The following is a 19280-nucleotide window of genomic DNA, read 5'->3' as shown; positions in this document are numbered from 1 at the left end:
ATTAGCTGCGCGCCAAAACTTTTAAACAAAGAGAAGCGTGCTGGAAACAGGAACAGAGTTGGGTATCCCCGGACGTCGCCAGACGACGTTTGAAAGAGGCAGAACAATGAAGCATGGCTGGCTTTATACCTCCCAGACTTCACACCTATGTGTTAGGTGTGGCAAAGCATTCTGGGAGTACCTGCAAGGCATGCTGGGATAAAGAGTCTTTTGTTGTAGTTCTCCAAACGACACAGCCTGAGCTTTGTCATTCTGGCTGGACCCCAACACAGCCTTGTCTGAAACCAAGCTTGATTGAGTTTTGTAATAAAGATCCACAGGCCAGTGACAAAGTGGATGAACTGCTGGATGTCTCCCAGTGTAGGTTTTGTTTTTGTAGGGTTTTTCTCCTTTGTTGAATTTATCAGTTAGCGGTTAGTGGTTAGCTGCTATCATATGGCGCTATTTACGTAGCGGCTATCATCATCATCCTTTACACGCCACCTACCAAATAGGGCACGGGTGGCTGTGGAAACGCAAACGGGATCAGGCTTTATCGAACCAAACTGTACTGATAAGTACCGGACTGCTGTGTGGAAACAGGGCTACTGGGGAGAGTTGCCTGGTCTCTGTTGGACATGCAGGTGCCAAACACATTGATAGAAGTACTGAGTCAGATCAAGTACCAAGGTCAATATTAGCATATCTCTTTATTTTCCTTGGTTTCACCTGTGTGTTTGCGACTGTGCATCTGTAAATGAGAAAGCTTGAAGTAGCGCTTGTTGCATCCAGGGTAGGCACACATAAAGGGACGCTTCTCGTTGCTCTCTGACCGAACTATGGCTTGAGGTAGGCTGGGTCCCCGCTGCATATCCTACACAAGCACACATAAATATTTTATATGAAGCAAAACCACTCTTCTTTGACATTGATTATTAAATCCTTTAAGTATTAGACAATTAAAGTGAAAGATCCCAGGCTGATATAGAGCTTAGAGTTAAGCCAGTAATGCAGATCTTCTTGTATGAGCCCCCACAACAGTCTGCTGCATGCGGCAGACACGAGGTGAGGAATTAAAATAAGTTAAAAATAAAAATCACATCTTGGACATTAGGCCTTCCACATAATTGATCTTAGCTAAACCCTTCCTTTTGTTTCATGCCTCATATCGAATTTTCAATTTTTTCGAATTTTAAACACAATATTAAAACTGCAAGCGGTGATGAAGGGCCCGAAGCACCCCATGCATGTCAGGGTGGGTTGCAGCCGCAGGAGTGCGACCATGGGAGTGCAACAGCGAGACGATGCCAAGCAGCAGACCTTACAGTTTGATTTGTGTAAAAATCAAGCCAGTTAGGTGGTAAGTGGATTAAAGCCAGATGCTTTTTACATATTTATGACAATGTAATAAAGGAGTTATTATATGGCCTTTTATTGGCTGCTGTTTTGCCTTTTTGCCAATGCGACTGTTTTGCCTCTTTTCTTTGGTCAAGTGTCCAAGTGCTGCTAAGTTGTCATGTATTTTTAGACTGAACCAACTGGTACTAATTCTTTTGTTATTTCCCTCCTTAGTGAAGTGGTTGCTGGCTGCTGGTGGAGGCTAGGCACTCTAGGTAAAGCACTGTGACGCAATAGTTTGCACCTGTTTGCCATGATTGCCGTTTACTGTGAATTCACGAGTGGTAAGTAAATTGCACTCCTTGGAAACAAACTCAGACAAACTGCCTCCCTCTGCTGGCACCACTCCCATTTTGCTACTTTTAAATTACATTTTGATTGTAATTGTTGTTTTTAAAATAAAATAAATTATATTGTATATTGTAACTGTTATACATGTTCCTAAATTGATTGATTTGCCTCATTAACACAATAACTAAAACCCTGCTCTTCACAGATACTAACAGTCTAAGTTTTCAATAAATTTACATTCTCCTTTGGAACCATGTCTCTGTATTAATTTTGTTGTCGAACCTATGTTGCCTTTGCTTGATTAAGGTGTCTATATATTTCCTGGGGTGAAATTTCCCAGGTGGCGTTGTTGGGTCAACTAAACTTGTTTCTTAGTCATTATACACCATGCCTTAGTGCTCCTTGCCACACCTATAAAGTCGGTAGATTTAAGGCCAGCATTAGGAGCATTTCATGTCCATGCTGTTTATTTTATGGCAAGCTGGGATGCAATAGGTTGTTGTGATACATTTGCATTGTAGGAAGCCATGTGATATTTACTGGTTCCAGTTTCCAAAAGAAGCAACAGCATTTTTCCAGTTTTGGAATTCTCGCACACAAATCTTGTTTGTTTTTTTCAATCCTGATTCAAGTCCTTTAATAGTCCAAAGGCGATGCTTGTGTTGTGTGCTTACAACCAGAGAGAACAGTTTAATAAAGTTTTTATTGAAACAGTGGTCTTCTGCCACACTTGTAGAAGGAGCAGGGTTGATGGAGACCAGCAGAGGATGTCGGTGAAAGCTAGAAGAGATGGCATCTTGACCAGTGCAGCACCATTATATAGAAACGTAGCCGTTTATTTGTCCCAAACCCTGACAACTCAGACCAGACCAGGTGGCAGAGCTGCATTATTTGACCACAGATTTATATACGGTGGATATAGTTCACCCCCTCCAAAAGTGTGGTCAATGGCATGTGTTGCTAGTTAGCTTATGTAGACAAACAAAATGGATTTATTGACTAGGCAAACATGCTTGGCAAACATTCAACAGTTTGTTGAATCCCTGTTTTCTACTGAATCTGTTAACTCATATCATGCAGCTTTAAAATGTACTTTTATAGTTAAATAGTACTTTTAAAGTTATAAGGACAAGAGTTTCTTTATGTTTGAATAGGAGATATTTAGGTATGAGTAATACCTACCTGTATGCCTCTGAAGACTCCATGTGTGTGTATGCGGTACTGTGTGCTGCAGCTGTACACCATGGGGGTGCTGGGGTCACTGTCGTAGCCCGTGGCATGGCTTTCAACACAAAATAGAGAGAGAGATTGGTTTACATTATACAAAAAGTTAAAGGTAAATCAAATACAAACGTTTTTTAAACTTTACACCAGATAAAAAGATGCATGAATTGAAATACGAATCAAAATACACATCAAATTAAAACCGCAAGCGGTGATGAAGGGACCGAAGCACCCCACGCATGTCGGCACGTGTCGCGACCGCAAGAGTGCAGCCGCGACACGAGGCCAAGCAGCAGGCCTTACAGTCATCGAAGGTTAAAAAATTGGAGCGCGCCGAGACATCAAAGTTTGATGGTACGCCGTGGCCACGCCCCTTGACGAAATAACGTGCATAGCACAACGAGAGATCTTCAACATGTCTAGAACACACTAAGATTGAGTTTGCGATGATCGGATAAACGCTTTTGGAGGAGTTCGTTCAGATAGCTAAACTGTAAACCGCGAATTTCAACCGATCAAAAAAAATATGGCGGACTTCCTGTTTGGTTATGATGATGGGTGTAAGAGGATTTTATGTAGCTCCTGACATGCCCAATGAGCATAAAAAATTTGAAGCATGTAGGACAAAGAAACCTCTATAGGGAGGCCATTTTTAAGATTTCAAGGGGGCGCCACTGAGTCATTTAGCCACGCCCCCTTATTATAACAACATGACAATTTTAATTTTTCTACTGGGATCTTGTGTGTGATGTTTGATGAATGTATGACTATATTGAGGCCCGTAACAAACTACTTCCTGTTTGTGAAGAACAACACGTCCATATGACCACGCCCTTTGACGAAATAACGTGCAGAGCACAACAAGAGATCTTCAACATGTCTAGAACACACTGACATTCTCATTGTGTCAATTGGATAATTTCTTTTGGAGGAGTTCGTTCAAATAGCTAACCTGTGAAAGGCGAATTTTCGCCATTAAAAAAAAATATGGCGGGCTTCCTGTTTAGTATTGACTATAGGTGCAAGAGGATTTTTTGTAGGTCCTGACATTATGAATGTACAAAAAAATTGTCATGCATGTAAAAGAAAAAAAACCTCTATGGGGAGGCCTTTCAGAAAGGTAAAATAGGGGTGCGCCGAGACATCAATGTTTGATGGTACACCATGGCCACGCCCTTAAACGAAATAACGTGCGGAGCACAACGAGAGATCTTCAACATGTCTAGAATACACTGACACTGAGTTTACGATGATCGGATAAACGCTGTTGTACAAGTTCGTTCAAATAGCTAACCTGTGAAAGAGGAATTTTAGCAGTTTTTATTAAATTCAAAAACATATGGCGGACTTCCTGTTTGGTTATGACAATGTGTGTAAGAGGATTTTATGTAGCTCCTGACATGCCCAATGAGCATTAAAAAAAATTGTGTATGTAGGACAAGAAAACCTCAATGGGGAGGCCTTTTTGAAAATTTCAAGGGGGCGCCACTGAGTCATATAGCCACGCCCACTTTTTATGCCAACATGTCTAGTTTTATTTTTCCACTGGGATCATGTGTGTGATGTTTGATGAATGTATGACTATATTGAGGCCCGTTACAAACTACTTCCTGTTTGTGACGAACAACGCGTCCGTATGACCACGCCCTTTGAGGAAATAATGTGCAGAGAACAACGAGAGATCTTCAACATGTCGAGAACACACTGACAATCTCATTGTGTCAATGGGATAAACGCTTTTGGAGGAGTTCGTTCAAATAGCTAACCTGTGAAACGCGAATTTTCGCCATTGAAAAAAAATATGGCGGACTTCCTCTTTGGTTTTGAGTATGAGTGTAAGAGGATTTTATGTGAGATCTTGCATGCTGAATGTGCCTAAAAACTGTCGTGCACATACGATGAAAAAACCTCAATGCGGAGGCCCTTTTGAAAATTTGAAGGGGGCGCCACTGAGTCATTTTGCTAATTTTTTTTACGAAATGACGAGAATATCAAATTTTTCGCCAGACCCGATGACATTAGAGATTTTGATGAGTTTTCATTCACGTTCAAGCCGTGAAAAGTGGCTCCAAAGAGGCGGAACAAAAAAAAAAAAAAAATCATTTGGGTTTCAATAGGATCCTTCAGTGCTCAGTGCTCGGTCAGTGCTTCGGTCCCTAATAATTAAAACCGCAAGCGGTGATGAAGGGACCGAAGCACTGCGTGCATGTCGGCGCGTGTCGCGACCGCGAGAGTGCGACCGCGGGAGTGCAGCTGTGACATGAGGCCAAGCAGCAGGCCTTACAGTCATCGAAGGTTAAAAAATAGGAGTGCACCAAGACATCAAAGTTTGATGGTACGCCGTGGCCACGCCCCTTGCCGAAATAACGTGCAGAGCACAACGAGAGATCTTCAACATGTCTAGAACACAGTAAGATTGAGTTTGCGATGATCGGATAAACGCTTTTGGAGGAGTTCGTTCAGATAGCTAACCTGTAAACCACGAATTTCAGCCATTCAAAAAAAATATGGTGGACTTCCTGTTGGGTTTTGACCATGGGTGTAAGACGATTTTATGTAGCTTCTGACATGCCCAATGAGCATAAAAAATCCCAAGCATGTAGGACAAAGAAACCTCTATGGGGAGGCCATTTTTAAGATTTCATGGGGGCGCCACTGAGTCATTTAGCCACGCCCACTTATCATAAGAACATGACAAGTTACATTTTTCTACAGGGATCATGTGTCTGATGTTTGGTGACTCTACACCTATATTAAGACCCATAACAAACTACTTCCTGTTTGTGACGAACAACGCGTACGTACGACCACGCCCTTTAACAAAATAACGTGCAGAGCACAACGAGAGATCTTCAACATGTCAAGATCACACAGACACTGACTTTTTGTCAATCGGATAAACCCTTTTATAGGAGTTCGTTCAAATAGGTAACCTTTAAAAGGCGAATTTTCGCCATTAAAAAAAAATATGGCGAACTTCCTTTTTAGTTTTGACTATGTGTGCAAGAGGATTTATTTTAGTTCCTGACACCATTAACATGCAAAAAAATTGTCATGCATGTCAGAGAAAAAAACCTCTATGGGGAGGCCTTTCAGAAAGGAAAAATAGGGGTGCGCCGAGACATCAATGTTTGATGGTACGCCATGGCCACGCCCTTAAATGAAATAACGTGCGGAGCACAACGAGAGATCTTCAACATGTCTACAATACAATGATACTGAGTTTACGATGATCGGATAAACGCTGTTGGAGGAGTTCGTTCAAATAGCTAACCTGTGAAAAAGGAATTTCGGCCATTTTTGTTGCATTCAAAAAAATATGGCGGACTTCCTGTTTGGTTATGACGATGGGTTTGAGAGGATTTTATGTAGCTCCTGACATGCTTAATGAGCATAAAAAAATTCATGCATGTAGGACAAAGAAACCTCTATGGGGAGGCCATTTTTAAGATTTCATGGGGGCGCCACTGAGTCATTTAGCCACGCCCACTTCTTATAAAAACATGACAAGTTTAATTCTTCTACAGGGATCATGTGTCTGATGTTTGGTGACTCTACACCTATATTAAGACCCATAACAAACTACTTCCTGTTTGTGACGAACAACGCGTCCGTATGACCACGCCCTTTGAGGAAATAACGTGCAGAGCACAACGAGAGATCTTCAACATGTCGAGAACACACTGACAATCTCATTGTATCAATGGGATAAACGCTTTTGGAGGAGTTCGTTCAAATAGCTAACCTGTGAAACGCGAATTTTCGCCATTGAAAAAAAATATGGCGGACTTCCTGTTTGGTTTTGACTATGGGCGTAAGAGGATTTTATGTGAGATCTCGCATGCTTAATGTGCCTAAAAATTGTTGTGCACGTACGATGAAAAAACCTCAATGGGGAGGCCCTTTTGAAAATTTGAAGGGGGCGCCACTGAGTCATTTTGCCAATTTTTATGACGAAATGGCGAAAATATCACATTTTTCATCAGACCCGATGAAGTTGGAGATTTTGATGAGTTTTCATTCACGTTCAAGCCGTCAAAAGTGGGGTCAAACTGACGGACCGAAAAAGAAAAAAAAAAAAAATCATTTGAAGAACAATAGGGTCCTTCGCACTGGTCAGTGCTTCGGTCCCTAATTAAAACCGCAAGCGGTGATGAAGGGACCGAAGCACCCCGCGCATGTCGGCGCGTGTCGCGACCGCGAGAGTGTGACCGCGGGAGTGCAGCCGCGACACGTGGCCAAGCAGTAGGCCTTACAGTCATCGAAGGTTTAGAAATTGGAGTGTGCCGAGACATCAAAGTTTGATGGTACGCCGTGGCCACGCCCTTGAACGAAATAACGTGCGGAGCACAACGAGAGATCTTCAACATGTCCAGAACACACTGACACTGAGTTTACGATGATCGGATAAACGCTTTGGGAGGAGTTCGTTCAAATAGCTAACCTGTGATCCGCGAATTTCAGCCATGCAAAAAAAATATGGCGGACTTCATGTTTGGTTATGACAATGTGTATAAGAGGATTTTATGTAGCTCCTGACATGCCCAATGAGCATAAAAAAAATTGTGTATGTAGGACAAGAAAACCTCAATGGGGAGGCCTTTTTGAAAATTTCAAGGGGGCGCCACTGAGTCATATAGCCACGCCCACTTTTTGTGCCAAGATGTCTAGTTTTTTTTCCCCACTGGGATCATGTGTGTGATGTTTGATGAATGTGTGACTATATTAAGGCTCGTAACAAACTACTTCCTGTTTGTGACGAACAACGCGTCCGTATGACCACGACCTTTGAGGAAATAACGTGCGGAGCACAACGAGAGATCTTCAACATGTCAAGATCACACAGACTTTGACGTTGTGTCAATCAGATAAAGGCTTTTGGAGGAGTTCGTTCAAATAGGTAACCTTTAAAATGAGAATTTTCGCCATTAAAAAAAAATATGGCGGATTTCCTGTTTAGTTTTGACTATGGGTGTAAGAGGATTTATTGTAGGTACTGACATTATGAATGTACAAAGAAATTGTCATGCATGTAAAAGAAAAAAACCTCTATGGGGAGGCCTTTCAGAAAGGTAAAATAGGGGTGCGCCGAGACATCAATGTTTGATGGTACGCCATGGCCACGCCCTTAAACGAAATAACGTGCGGAGCACAACGAGAGATCTTCAACATGGCTAGAATACACTGACACTGAGTTTACGATGATCGGATAAACGCTGTTGGAGGAGTTCGTTCAAATAGCTAACCTGTGAAAAAGGAATTTCGGCCATTTTTGTTGCATTCAAAAAAATATGGCGGACTTCCTGTTTGGTTATGACTATAGGTGTAAGAGGATTTTATGTAGGTCCTGACATGCCCAATGAGCATAAAAACATTCGTGTATGTAGGACAAAAAAACCTCAATGGGGAGGACTTTTTGAAAATTTCAAGGGGGCGCCACTGAGTGAATTAGCCACGCCCACTTTTTATGCCAACATGTCTAGTTTTATTTTTCCACTGGGATCTTGTGTATGATGTTTGATGAATGTATGACTATATTAAGGCTCGTAACAAACTACTTCCTGTTTGTGACGAACAACGCGTCCGTATGACCACGCCCTTTGAGGAAATAACGTGCAGAGCACAACGAGAGATCTTCAACATGTCGAGAACACACTGACAATCTCATTGTATCAATGGGATAAACGCTTTTGGAGGAGTTCGTTCAAATAGCTATCCTGTGAAACGCGAATTTTCGCCATTGAAAAAAATATGGCGGACTTCCTGTTTGGTTTTGACTATGGGTGTAAGAGGATTTTATGTGAGATCTCGCATGCTTAATGTGCATAAAAATTGTCGTGCACGTACGATGAAAAAACCTCAATGGGGAGGCCCTTTTGAAAATTTGAAGGGGGCGCCATTGAGTCATTTTGCGAATTTTTTTTTTGAAATGACGAGAATATCAAATTTTTCGCCAGACCCGATGACATTGGAGATTTTGATGAGTTTTCATTCACGTTCAAGCCGTCAAAAATGGCTCCAAAGAGGCGGAACAAAAAAAAAAAAAAAAAAATTAAAACCGCAAGCGGTGATGAAGGGACCGAAGCACCCCACGCATGTCGGCGCGTGTCGCGACCGCGAGAGTGCGACCGCGGGAGTGCAGCCGCGACACGTGGCCAAGCAGCAGGCCTTACATTCATTGAAGGTTAAAAAATTGGAGTGTGCCGAGACATCAAAGTTTGATGGTACGCCGTGGCCACGCCCTTTGACGAAATAACGTGTGGAGCACAACGAGAGATCTTCAACATATCCAGAACACACTGACACACTGATTGGATAAACGCTGTTGTAGGAGTTCGTTCAAATAGTTAACCTGTGAAAAAGGAATTTCAGCCATTTTCTTGCATTAAAAAAAATATGGCAAACTTCCTGTTTGGTTATGACCATGGGTGTAAGAGGCTTTTATGTATCTCCTGACATGCCCAATGAGCATAAAAAATTTCATGCACGTAGGCCAAAAAAACCTCTATAGGGAGGCCTTTTTGAAAATTTCAAGGGGGCGCCACTGAGTCATTTAGCCACGCCCACTTTTAATGCCAACATGTTTAGTTTTATTTTTCCACTGGGATCATGTGTGTGATGTTTGATGAATGTATGACTATATTAAGGCCCGTTACAAACTACTTCCTGTTTGTGACGAACAACGCGTCCGTATGACCACGCCCTTTGAGGAAATAAAGTGCAGAGCACAACGAGAGATCTACAACATGTCTAGAACACACTAAGATTGAGTTTACGATGATCGGATAAACGCTTTTGGAGGAGTTCGTTCAAATAGCTAACCTGTGAAACGTGAATTTGAACCATTCAAAAAAAAATATGGCGGACTTCTTGTTTGGTTATGACCATGGGTGTAAGAGGATTTTATGTAGCTCCTGACATGCCCAATGAGCATAAAAATTTTTATACATGTAGGACAAAGAAACCCCTATGGGGAGGCCATTTTTACAATTTCATGGGGGCGCCACTGAGTCATTTAGCCACGCCCACATATTATAACAACATAACAAGTTAAATTTTTCTACTGGGATCATGTGTGTTATGGTTGATGACTCTACGCCTATATTAAACACTGTAACAAACTACTTCCTGTTTGTGACGAACATCAAGTCCGTATGACCACGCCCTTTGACGAAATAACGTGCGGAGCACAACGAGAGATCTTCAACATGTCAAGATCACACAAACACTGACTTTTTGTCAATCAAATAAACGCTTTTATAGGAGTTCGTTCAAATAGGTAACCTTTAAAACGAGAATTTTCGCCATTAAAAAAAAATATGGCGAATTTCCTGTTTAGTTTTGACTATGGGTGTAAGAGGATTTATTGTAGGTCCTGACATTATGAATGCACAAAAAAATTGTCATGCATGTAAAAGAAAAAACCTCTATGGGGAGGCCTTTCAGAAAGGTAAAATAGGGGTGCACAGAGACATCAAAATGTGATGGTACGCCATGGCCACGCCCTTTAACGAAATAACATGCGGAGTACAACGAGAGATCTTCAATATGTCTAGAACAGACTGACATTGAGTTTACAATGATCGGATAAACGCTTTTGGAGGAGTTCGTGCAAATAGCTAACCTGTGAAAAAGGAATTTCAGCCATTTTTCTTGCATTCAAAAAAATATGGCGGACTTCCTGTTTGGTTATGACTATGGGTGTAAGAGGATTTTATGTAGGACCGGACATGCGCAATAAGCATAAAAAAATTCATGCTTGTAGGGCCATAAAACCTAAATGGGGAGGGCTTTTTGAAAATTTCAAGGGGGCGCCACTGAGTGATTTAGCCACGCCCACTTTTTATGCCAGCATGTATAGCTTTATTTTTCCACTGGGATCATGTGTCTGATGGTTGGTGAGTGTATGACTATATTAAGGCCCATAACAAACTACTTCCTGTTTGTGACGAACAACGCGTCCGTATGACCACGCCTTTTGAGGAAATAACGTGCAGAGCACAACGAGAGATCTTCAACATGTCGAGAACACACTGACATTCTCATTGTGTCCATCGGATAAACACTTTTGGAGGAGTTCGTTCAAATAGCTAACCTGTGAAACACGAATTTTCGCCATTGAAAAAAAATATGACGGACTTCCTGTTTGGTTTTGACTATGGGCGTAAGAGGATTTTATGTGAGATCTCGCATGCTTAATGTGCCTAAAAATTGTCGTGCACGTACAATGAAAAAACCTCAATGAGGAGGCCCTTTTGAAAATTTGAAGGGGGCGCCACTGAGTCATTGTGCGCATTTTTGTTACGAAATGACGAGAATATCAAATTTTTCACCAGACCCGATGAAGTTGGAGATTTTGATGAGTTTTCATTCACGTTCAAGCCGTCAAAAATGGCTCCAACGCGACGGAAGAAAAAAAAAAAAATAATCATTTGAAAAACAATAGGGTCCTTCGCACTGGTCAGTGCTTCGGTCCCTAAAAATAATCATTAGGGTTACAATAGGGTCCTTCGCACTGGTCAGTGCTTCGGTCCCTAATAATCATATGAAAAACAAGAGGGTCCTTCGCACTGGTCAGTGCTTCGGTCCCTAATCATTAGGGTTACAATAGGGTCCTTCGCACTGGTCAGTGCTTCGGCCCCTAATAATCATTAGGGTTACAATAGGGTCCTTCGCACTGGTCAGTGCTTCGGTCCCTAATAATCATTAGGGTTTCAATAGGGTCCTTCGCACTGGTCAGTGCTTCGGTCCCTAATAATCATTAGGGTTTCAATAGGGTCCTTCGCACTGGTCAGTGCTTCGGTCCCTAAAAATAATCATTTGGGTTACAATAGGGTCCTTCGCACTGGTCAGTGTTTCGGTCCCTAATAATCATTTGAAAAACAATAGGGTCCTTCGCACTGGTCAGTGCTTCGGTCCCTAAAAAATCATTTGAAAAACAATAGGGTCCTTCGCACTGGTCAGTGTTTCGGTCCCTAAATAATCATTTGGGTTTCAATAGGGTCCTTCGCACTGGTCAGTGCTTCGGTCCCTAAATATAAAAATAGTGTCTATTAACTCCACCAATTAACTCAAATAACTTATCATTTCGTCTATTTACCCTTTCCTACACATTCATTAAACATAAGATTTAAACATGCTAATCAAGATCTAGTTTATTACTTCAGACAAAGAAACAGCCCAATGATTTCAGAAGCCTGGGATCAAACCACAGATATTTGGATGAGAGGACTACCAACTCTATCTTTAAGGGGGGATTCACACAGTTGCCCAGTACAGTACCGAAGCATGATTGTCCCTCCTCCCAATTCCCCCACTAGGCTGAACTCAAATTGCTCTAGGCCAAACCAGGTCACCTCTTATAAATACTTCATCCTATACTATCTCCATATCCCAGCAAGTCGACCAGATGGTCTCCTCCAGGGGCAGATCTAGAGAAAAATCCATGGGGTGGCATAGAAATTTTAAAGGGTGGCAGAAATAATTGAAAATTAAAATTTAAGGGTCTGACAAAGCGTCAGAGCTACAGGACAGTCCCAGATGTTAGTTAGTTAGTCCCACTCATCGCCACTTTCTCCACCTGACTTGGACGTCCATTGGCTGTTGGTTTGCCTTCATCCACAGGCTGGTGTTTGGCACTCTGTCGAACCTGTGGAGGATCTGCCGGAGACATCCATTAATGAAAGCCCGAGTTTCCAAATGGGCCCCGCATGGGTGTGTTGACAGGGTCTACTTCCCACCTACTGCCCATGTGGGGCCCAACAACAAAGCCCACTCTAAGCCCATGCCCATCCAAAGCCCAACCAGCCTAAGTGAGGCCCATATGGGCCCCAACTGTACGTGTTTGCTGGGAGTAGGCCCTTCTTCCAATCAGTCAGCATCTCCTCTATTGTCCACATCAGGTTGATGGTGTGGTTGGGCTATGATGTCACTCCCCCTTCCTTCAAGGCTTCTGCAGGGATGTTATCAATGCCAGCAGCCTTGCTGTTCTTCAATCTGCTGAGGGCCATGTGAATTTCTGTGATTTCTCTGATGCTGATGTGAAGTGGATCCAGCTACCAGGTCTACTGGTGGTGGTCGATTCAGAAGCCCTTGGAAGTGTTCCTTCCACCTCGCTAGTTGATCAAGGGTGGTGAGGAGTTTCCCTTCCTTGTCTCTCACAGGTCTGTTGGGGTTGCTGCGTCTCCCACTGAGGAGTCTGGTGGAGCAGTCTTGAGGTCTCCCTTGCTGGCTGCCTCCTCTGCGATACTGTTGATTCTTGCGCAAGTGTGGTGTGTCTGGCTGCCGCCACTCGCTGTTTCTGTTGATGTGTCTTTGCCTGGGACAGGTCTTGTTTTGCCAGCTTTCTCTTCGCCACTTTCTGCCAAGTCTCGTCACTGATCCATGACTTTCTGTTAGCCTACTCTGTGGTTGACCCAGAAGATCCATGCAGGCTCCCACAATAGCCTCTTTGAGGGTTGTCCTTGTGTGCTCCACTGTTTGAATCTCTTGTCTGTAGCACTTGGAAGCGGTTGCGGAGTAGATCTGAAATGTCTGTTTTGTGTCCTGTTGCTTCAGTTTCTTTCTTGCAGACAGTTGCATCTTGACCTTGGTAATTGTCTGACTCAATGTCCACACCATGTCTTGCTCTCACATCTTCCAGAGAGCTCCAGTAGCATTGTCTCACCATGACATGGTCTATATGGTTCTCTGTCTGGTGGTCGAGGGATACCCAGGTGGCTTTGTGGCAACGCTGGTGTGGGAAAAGAGTGCCTCCAATCACAAAGCTGTTGGTAGTGCAAAAGCCTGCAAGCATCTCTCCGTTTTCGTTCATGTCACCTCCCGCTCTCTGTGTTCTCGGCTGTGTTCTCCGTCTTAACCTTGGCGTTCATGTCCCCTATAAGGATGAACATGACCTGTCTCGGAATCTTGTCCACCACTGACTGGAGCTGAGCTTAGAACTTGTCCTTGTCTTCCTCCTACGCAGTGTTGGTAGAGGCATAGCACATGGCAAGGGACACCTTCTAGAAGCGTGACTCAAACCGTGCAGTAATTATGCGGTCTGACACAGGCTCCCATTCCAACAGGCTCTTGGCTGCTTTCTTGGACAGCAGGAGGCCTACTCCGGCTTCATGGTGATCCTCTCTGTTCTCTTTGCCAGAGTAGAGCAATGTCTCTTCTGTCTGTAGCTTGATCTCTCTGTGGCCGTTCCAGTGGACTTCGCAAATGCCAAGAAGTGTGAAGTTTTACCTGTTCATCTCCCTCGCTGCTTGTGCACATCGCCCTGTCTCCCGAAGCGTCCTCATATTCCACATTCCAATGAAGACAGGTCTATGTGATGAAAACAGCCTTGGGGCTTTCATCAAGGGTGTCCCTGGGTGAAGAGGTGGCTCTGCAACTTCCTGCCCAGCAAACACGTACAGTTGGGGCCCATATATGGGCATGGGCTGGTTGGGCTTTGGGCTTCGTTGTTGGGCCCCACATGGGCAGTAGGTGGGGAGTAGACCCTGTCAACACACCCATGCGGGGCCCATGTGGGTCAGATATGGGCTGGTGAATGGGCCCCATCTGGGCAGCCCAACTGGCTCCTGGTTCATTTTGTCCAGGGGTTCCATGGTGGCCAAGCCCAGATGGGCTCAAGGTGGGCATTACATAGGTCCTAGCTTAGACCCACATGGGCAACCCAGGTTTCTCCCATCTGGGGCCCAAACTAGCTCGGCCCCATGTGGGCTTATTATGGGTCCCTGATTGTACCGATAAGGGTTGTAACCATTATTATTATGGGCAAACAAAGGCTCTTTTACACACTTGTGCAATACAGTTAAGTATCACTTAGCATCAATAATTCTTGGATTTAAAGTGATGCTTTCTGAGGGTCTAGTACCTCAGTAGGGAATTTAAGAGAATAAGTGTATAGCTTTTATGTTGCTATTAGTTTATTGTGATATTAGGTTTACTATTTCAGACATTTTTAAATATAGGCTAGGCAACATGCATACACAGTGTCTGCACTTTTTAACTGGAACCGTCTGCTGCTAATCTCTGTCATCTCCTTTTCTTCATCTTCTTTTGGTGGTTCTCCTCTGATTTCATCTGCACCTCTCTGACTTCATCAGATACTGTACAAGCCTGCCATGTAAAAAAAAAAACAAAGGCACGCTAACAACAGGATGTATAGTCATGTTGAAGGGGAACAAACATGATCTTATAAGCAGTGGCTTTTCATTAGAGGAAGAAATTTGAGGAGAATTTCGAGGTAAAGCGCATTGGAGCATACTACCTGATGGATATTGTCAACACCCAAACTGCCAGTAAAGCAAATCACGGATTTAATGTTGAGTTCTTTTCCAAGAAAAAGTGGATAATGGTTAGCACTGAGAAGAAGGCACTCTTCTGTTTTGTTGTTAGCTGTTCAGCGAAGATGTTAGGTTACTTGGTCGAGGATGGGTTTCAAAGATTTAAAACATCTTTCTAGAACGATCTGAAAATATGAGAACAGCAGGAGTCACCCGGACTGAGCGGTGAAACGGGGATTACTCGAAAAAGTCAATGTCGCTGTTCAATTTGACAACAGCGCTTACAGGCGAGCCATTGAGCAGGTGGAGAACAGGTACATTCTTAATCGCATAATAACATTTATTAAACTTTGTGGACCACTGAGACTCCAAGATAAGCTAATCGCCTAGGCATATGATGGTGCGCATTGTAGCGGTTTTAAGGGGTTTGTTGGGGTGCCAGCCGGTATCTCAATCGACAACAATCACAGTTGTTTTCTATATAAATTTATTTCAAACAAAGGTATCTAATTTTTTAGAACCAGACATAACACACAAACAAGAATTTCACACAAAGACATGAAATGGAGAATAACAGAAATGTATGAAGTGCACAAGGTATCAAGTCCAGCAAAAAATAACTGAAAAGCTAATGTCTTTTCACAGTTCTTCCAAAATGGTTGAGTCAACAAAAAAAACAAGAGCGGGCTCTCTTGTGTGTGAGTCAATCTTTGATTTCACTTTCAACAACAACAAAAAACCCTGAGTGAGCTCTCGCTCTGCTTAACCCACATTAGAATCTTTGGCGTGTCGGCCATTGAATCAAAATAAAGAAAAAGAAAGGACTACGCCATCTTGGTGTCTACGTACCACTTTTATACTAGGAAGCTCATTGGCCATAGAGGAACGCGTCACAAGCCAGAGGAAAAAGGTATTTCCTCTTGGCGGATCGCCACAACATGTGATCAGTGGTGTACAGACTTTAATGAGAGAGAAATTCCCACATGCCTAGTTTGTTCACTGCTACGCCCACCAGCTTAACCTGACCGTATAGCAACTTTGTTCAGTGAGAATGAGTGTGCTGAAGGTGTTTTTTGCAGATTTAACTGCTTTTTCCACATTTTTCTCTGGCTCCCCAAAACGTGTTGCAGCACTCTCAACATAGATACAAATTCCAAGTGGTGGAACTTCAAAAGCAGGAAGCAGTATGGGAGTGAATGCAATATGGGAGAACCACACTGGCTTGTATGGAGGATATAGGCACACAAGCAGGATGAGATCAGGCCACTTTAAGTGAGGCTTATGGACTCTCAAGAAAACTCCAGGACCGAGCCTTGCTGCAATCCTGGTGTTGTTTACTTATGCCAGGTGTGGATGTTTTGTACTGCACTTTGCAAAAACGGAACATCGATGCCTCTGGTGTGAGCTGTTTCTTACCCGTTTCATGGACAATGTTGAGAATATATGGCAGCGAATTGATGAATTGACCACCACTATACAAGATGGAGCAGGCTGGCGCATAACCAACACAGCCCCAGTGATTAAAGAGGCATGCAACACAGTTATCTCTCAGATGGAACAGAAGTTGACAGAACAAATTTCCCACATTTCCCAAATTTGTCCTGTCATTCCTAATATCTGAAGTAGTGGTGTGAAACTGTGGCCTGGTGGGAACAAGCCTGTTTGAAGTCTGAGCTGATTATTCTGTGTTGTCACACTGAGCTTCACACGGTTAAAGACTGCCCTGTCTCTGTTAAAATTCCTTTTTTTGAGAACAACTTAAAGGAGGCCTTTGTCCGAGACAGTCACTCTGCTTAAAATTGTTATAACTAGACATATGACAACAGCTGAGGCAGAGAGGAACTTTTCCACCCTGAAGAGGATGAAAACTTTCATCCGCAACACCATGGGACTCAATGCTTTGGCCATGCTCTCCATATAAAGCCAGTTGATTCAGCAGCTACAGGACTTCATCCCTAATGCCATCGATAAGTTTGTCCACAGGAAGAACCACCGTGGCACTTTTCTCTTAAAGTGAGCCCGGAACTTTGAGTTCGGAAAGGTGCGGGAAGTACCATCTGTGCTGCATTCACTTGCACTCGTAAATTGAAGTTTTATTCTCAACATTTTTTATACAAGTCACACATTTTGGGGTGGTAAGGCATTATTCAGGTTGTGCAACCCCATGCCACCCCTCCGCTTACTTTTCACATGGTTAATAATAGTGATGGGAATTAAGGTTCTGTTTAGTGAGCCAGATTATTTAGCTAAACTCATCAAGAAGAGCCAGCTCTTTTGGCTCCCAATGGCTTTTCATTTGCCTACTTGTACCTTTTATAATTCAGTCAGATTTAGCGCTGTTTTGACTTGTGATTTGCATGATTACACATCTACAGTATCACTTCAATTATTTAATACATGCCTTGTACTAAGGTATTCAAAAGTAAAAAATTACGGGATACTTCACCAACTGTAGTGAAATTGTTATTCTGCTGTCTTATGTCATCTAAGGCAAGAGTAGCTTAGTAATGTAAATAACTTTCTTTATACAGTACTTGGAGCAACACTAAATACCAAAAGGTAAAGAAAAACCAACGTGAATTTGAACTTTTAATTAAAGATAAATATATTGGCAATACAAATAAACATCAATATAGCGAATTATAGTTCCTCCTGAGCATATTGCTAACCACATTGTTGGCTCCGTTTTTCTCATCTTAGGACAAATTGAGGGCTGGATGCAGGACCATTCAACAATACTACCAAGTTTATAATGATACAAAGCCATGACCCACAAATGGGTGAAGATCCCTTTAAAGAATTTATCAGTTAAGTTATAGCTAAAAATGATAGGGCCTTAAACTAACAATTTTGTCAGGACCAACTGTCAACAGCTAAGACATCTGTCTCAGATAAAAGTCATTACAAAAGATTTGATGCCATAGCAAGATACGTAAGAAAGTCAATTTCCCTTTTATCAAGCTATCAGTTAAAGACTTGAACAGTCTGGCATTTTGGGCTACTTTTTTCAAGACTTCTTGATTTTCGAATAATTGAAGGGAAGAACTTCAATTATACAACAAAGAACTAAATCAAGAGAGAACGGGAAATGCTCCATGTTGTCAGTAGTTGCAGATGATTTCTAGTCTGAGGGCACTTTCTGTAATAGAGAAAACAATGATGAAGTTAATTTTAAAATATTGTGAATTTCACTGTCATGTTCATGCCTCATACCAAAAATAATATCTGTCCTGAGGTTCTGCTAAAGTTCAGGTTTTCAAGTTTATTTTTTAAAATAAGTCACAGATAATGTTTTTGTCGTTCCTTTTAAAGACCAGTGTAAGGTAGAATAAGTTTGTGACGCCACTGTAAGGTGGGGGTTTCTATATCTGTGTTGAATGAATGAGGAGGACATTATCAAACAGACTTGTGGATCATCTTAGATTTATTTAGCCATGGTCAAATAACATAATAACATAACAGACAATAGCTCAGACATGCTTTATGACCAGAACCTTGCAGTTACTGGCATGCTGACCAGGATCTCACAATCACTGGCAAAGTATTCTTCTTCACAGTGTTCCTTATATTCTGCTAGACAGACAGCCCACATCTTGACCCAAATACTTGACTCTGTATAAGGCATGAAGAACTCATCTCCTTGGCTCAAATGTCAAACATCTATGTTGAGCTAAAACTCTCAGAAAACAACAGACACTTGGCGCTGGATAAAATATAACTCTGCTGCTAATGTAATAACATCTCTTACACATTTATGTAGTACATCTTCACAAACCTAAAAGAATTACTCTCACATGGTTGACACAATTAAAAGATATATCCACAAATGTATCAAGATGAATGAATCCGTGAAAATACGTACTATCAGCCAGATAACCAATTAAGCGGAAAACATAAACAAAAAAATATAAGACAGGACAACTATAGTTGAAAATTCTGTTTATTTTGATGCATAATGAGATGAACAATGGATGTCAGCCCGATAAATTCAAGTTTGAAAATCAAACTAATGTTAAGTATTCTCATTAGCAGTAGCCAGGGTATAATGTATAATTCAATATGACTAGACATAGACTTTGTCACTTTACCTAACAGAATGATACAATCTTGGAC

General features: G+C 42.3%; 1 protein-coding gene and 1 long non-coding RNA gene across 7 annotated transcripts in view; one reads left to right on the top strand and one right to left on the bottom strand.

Moving 5' to 3' along the window:
- Positions 1-19280, bottom strand: part of wt1a (WT1 transcription factor a) — a 79709-nt gene that overhangs the window by 7010 nt on the left and 53419 nt on the right. For all 6 annotated transcript variants that reach the window (XM_079345253.1, XM_079345255.1, XM_079345254.1 and 3 more), the window contains 2 exons: positions 2851-2950; positions 709-853 (listed from right to left, as the gene is read on the bottom strand). In XM_079345253.1, coding sequence (XP_079201379.1) covers positions 709-853; positions 2851-2950 — 245 coding nt within the window. The remainder of the gene's footprint in view (positions 1-708; positions 854-2850; positions 2951-19280) is intronic.
- The window catches only part of LOC306824879, an 88088-nt gene that overhangs the window by 49259 nt on the left and 19549 nt on the right, over positions 1-19280 (top strand). The window lies entirely within an intron of this gene.

The sequence above is a fragment of the Symphodus melops genome (assembly GCF_947650265.1).
Source record: "Symphodus melops genome assembly, chromosome: 6".
Classification (NCBI taxonomy): domain Eukaryota; kingdom Metazoa; phylum Chordata; class Actinopteri; order Labriformes; family Labridae; genus Symphodus; species Symphodus melops.
The sequence above is the reverse complement of the archived record's forward strand: the minus strand, read 5'-3'. Positions and strand labels throughout refer to the sequence as shown.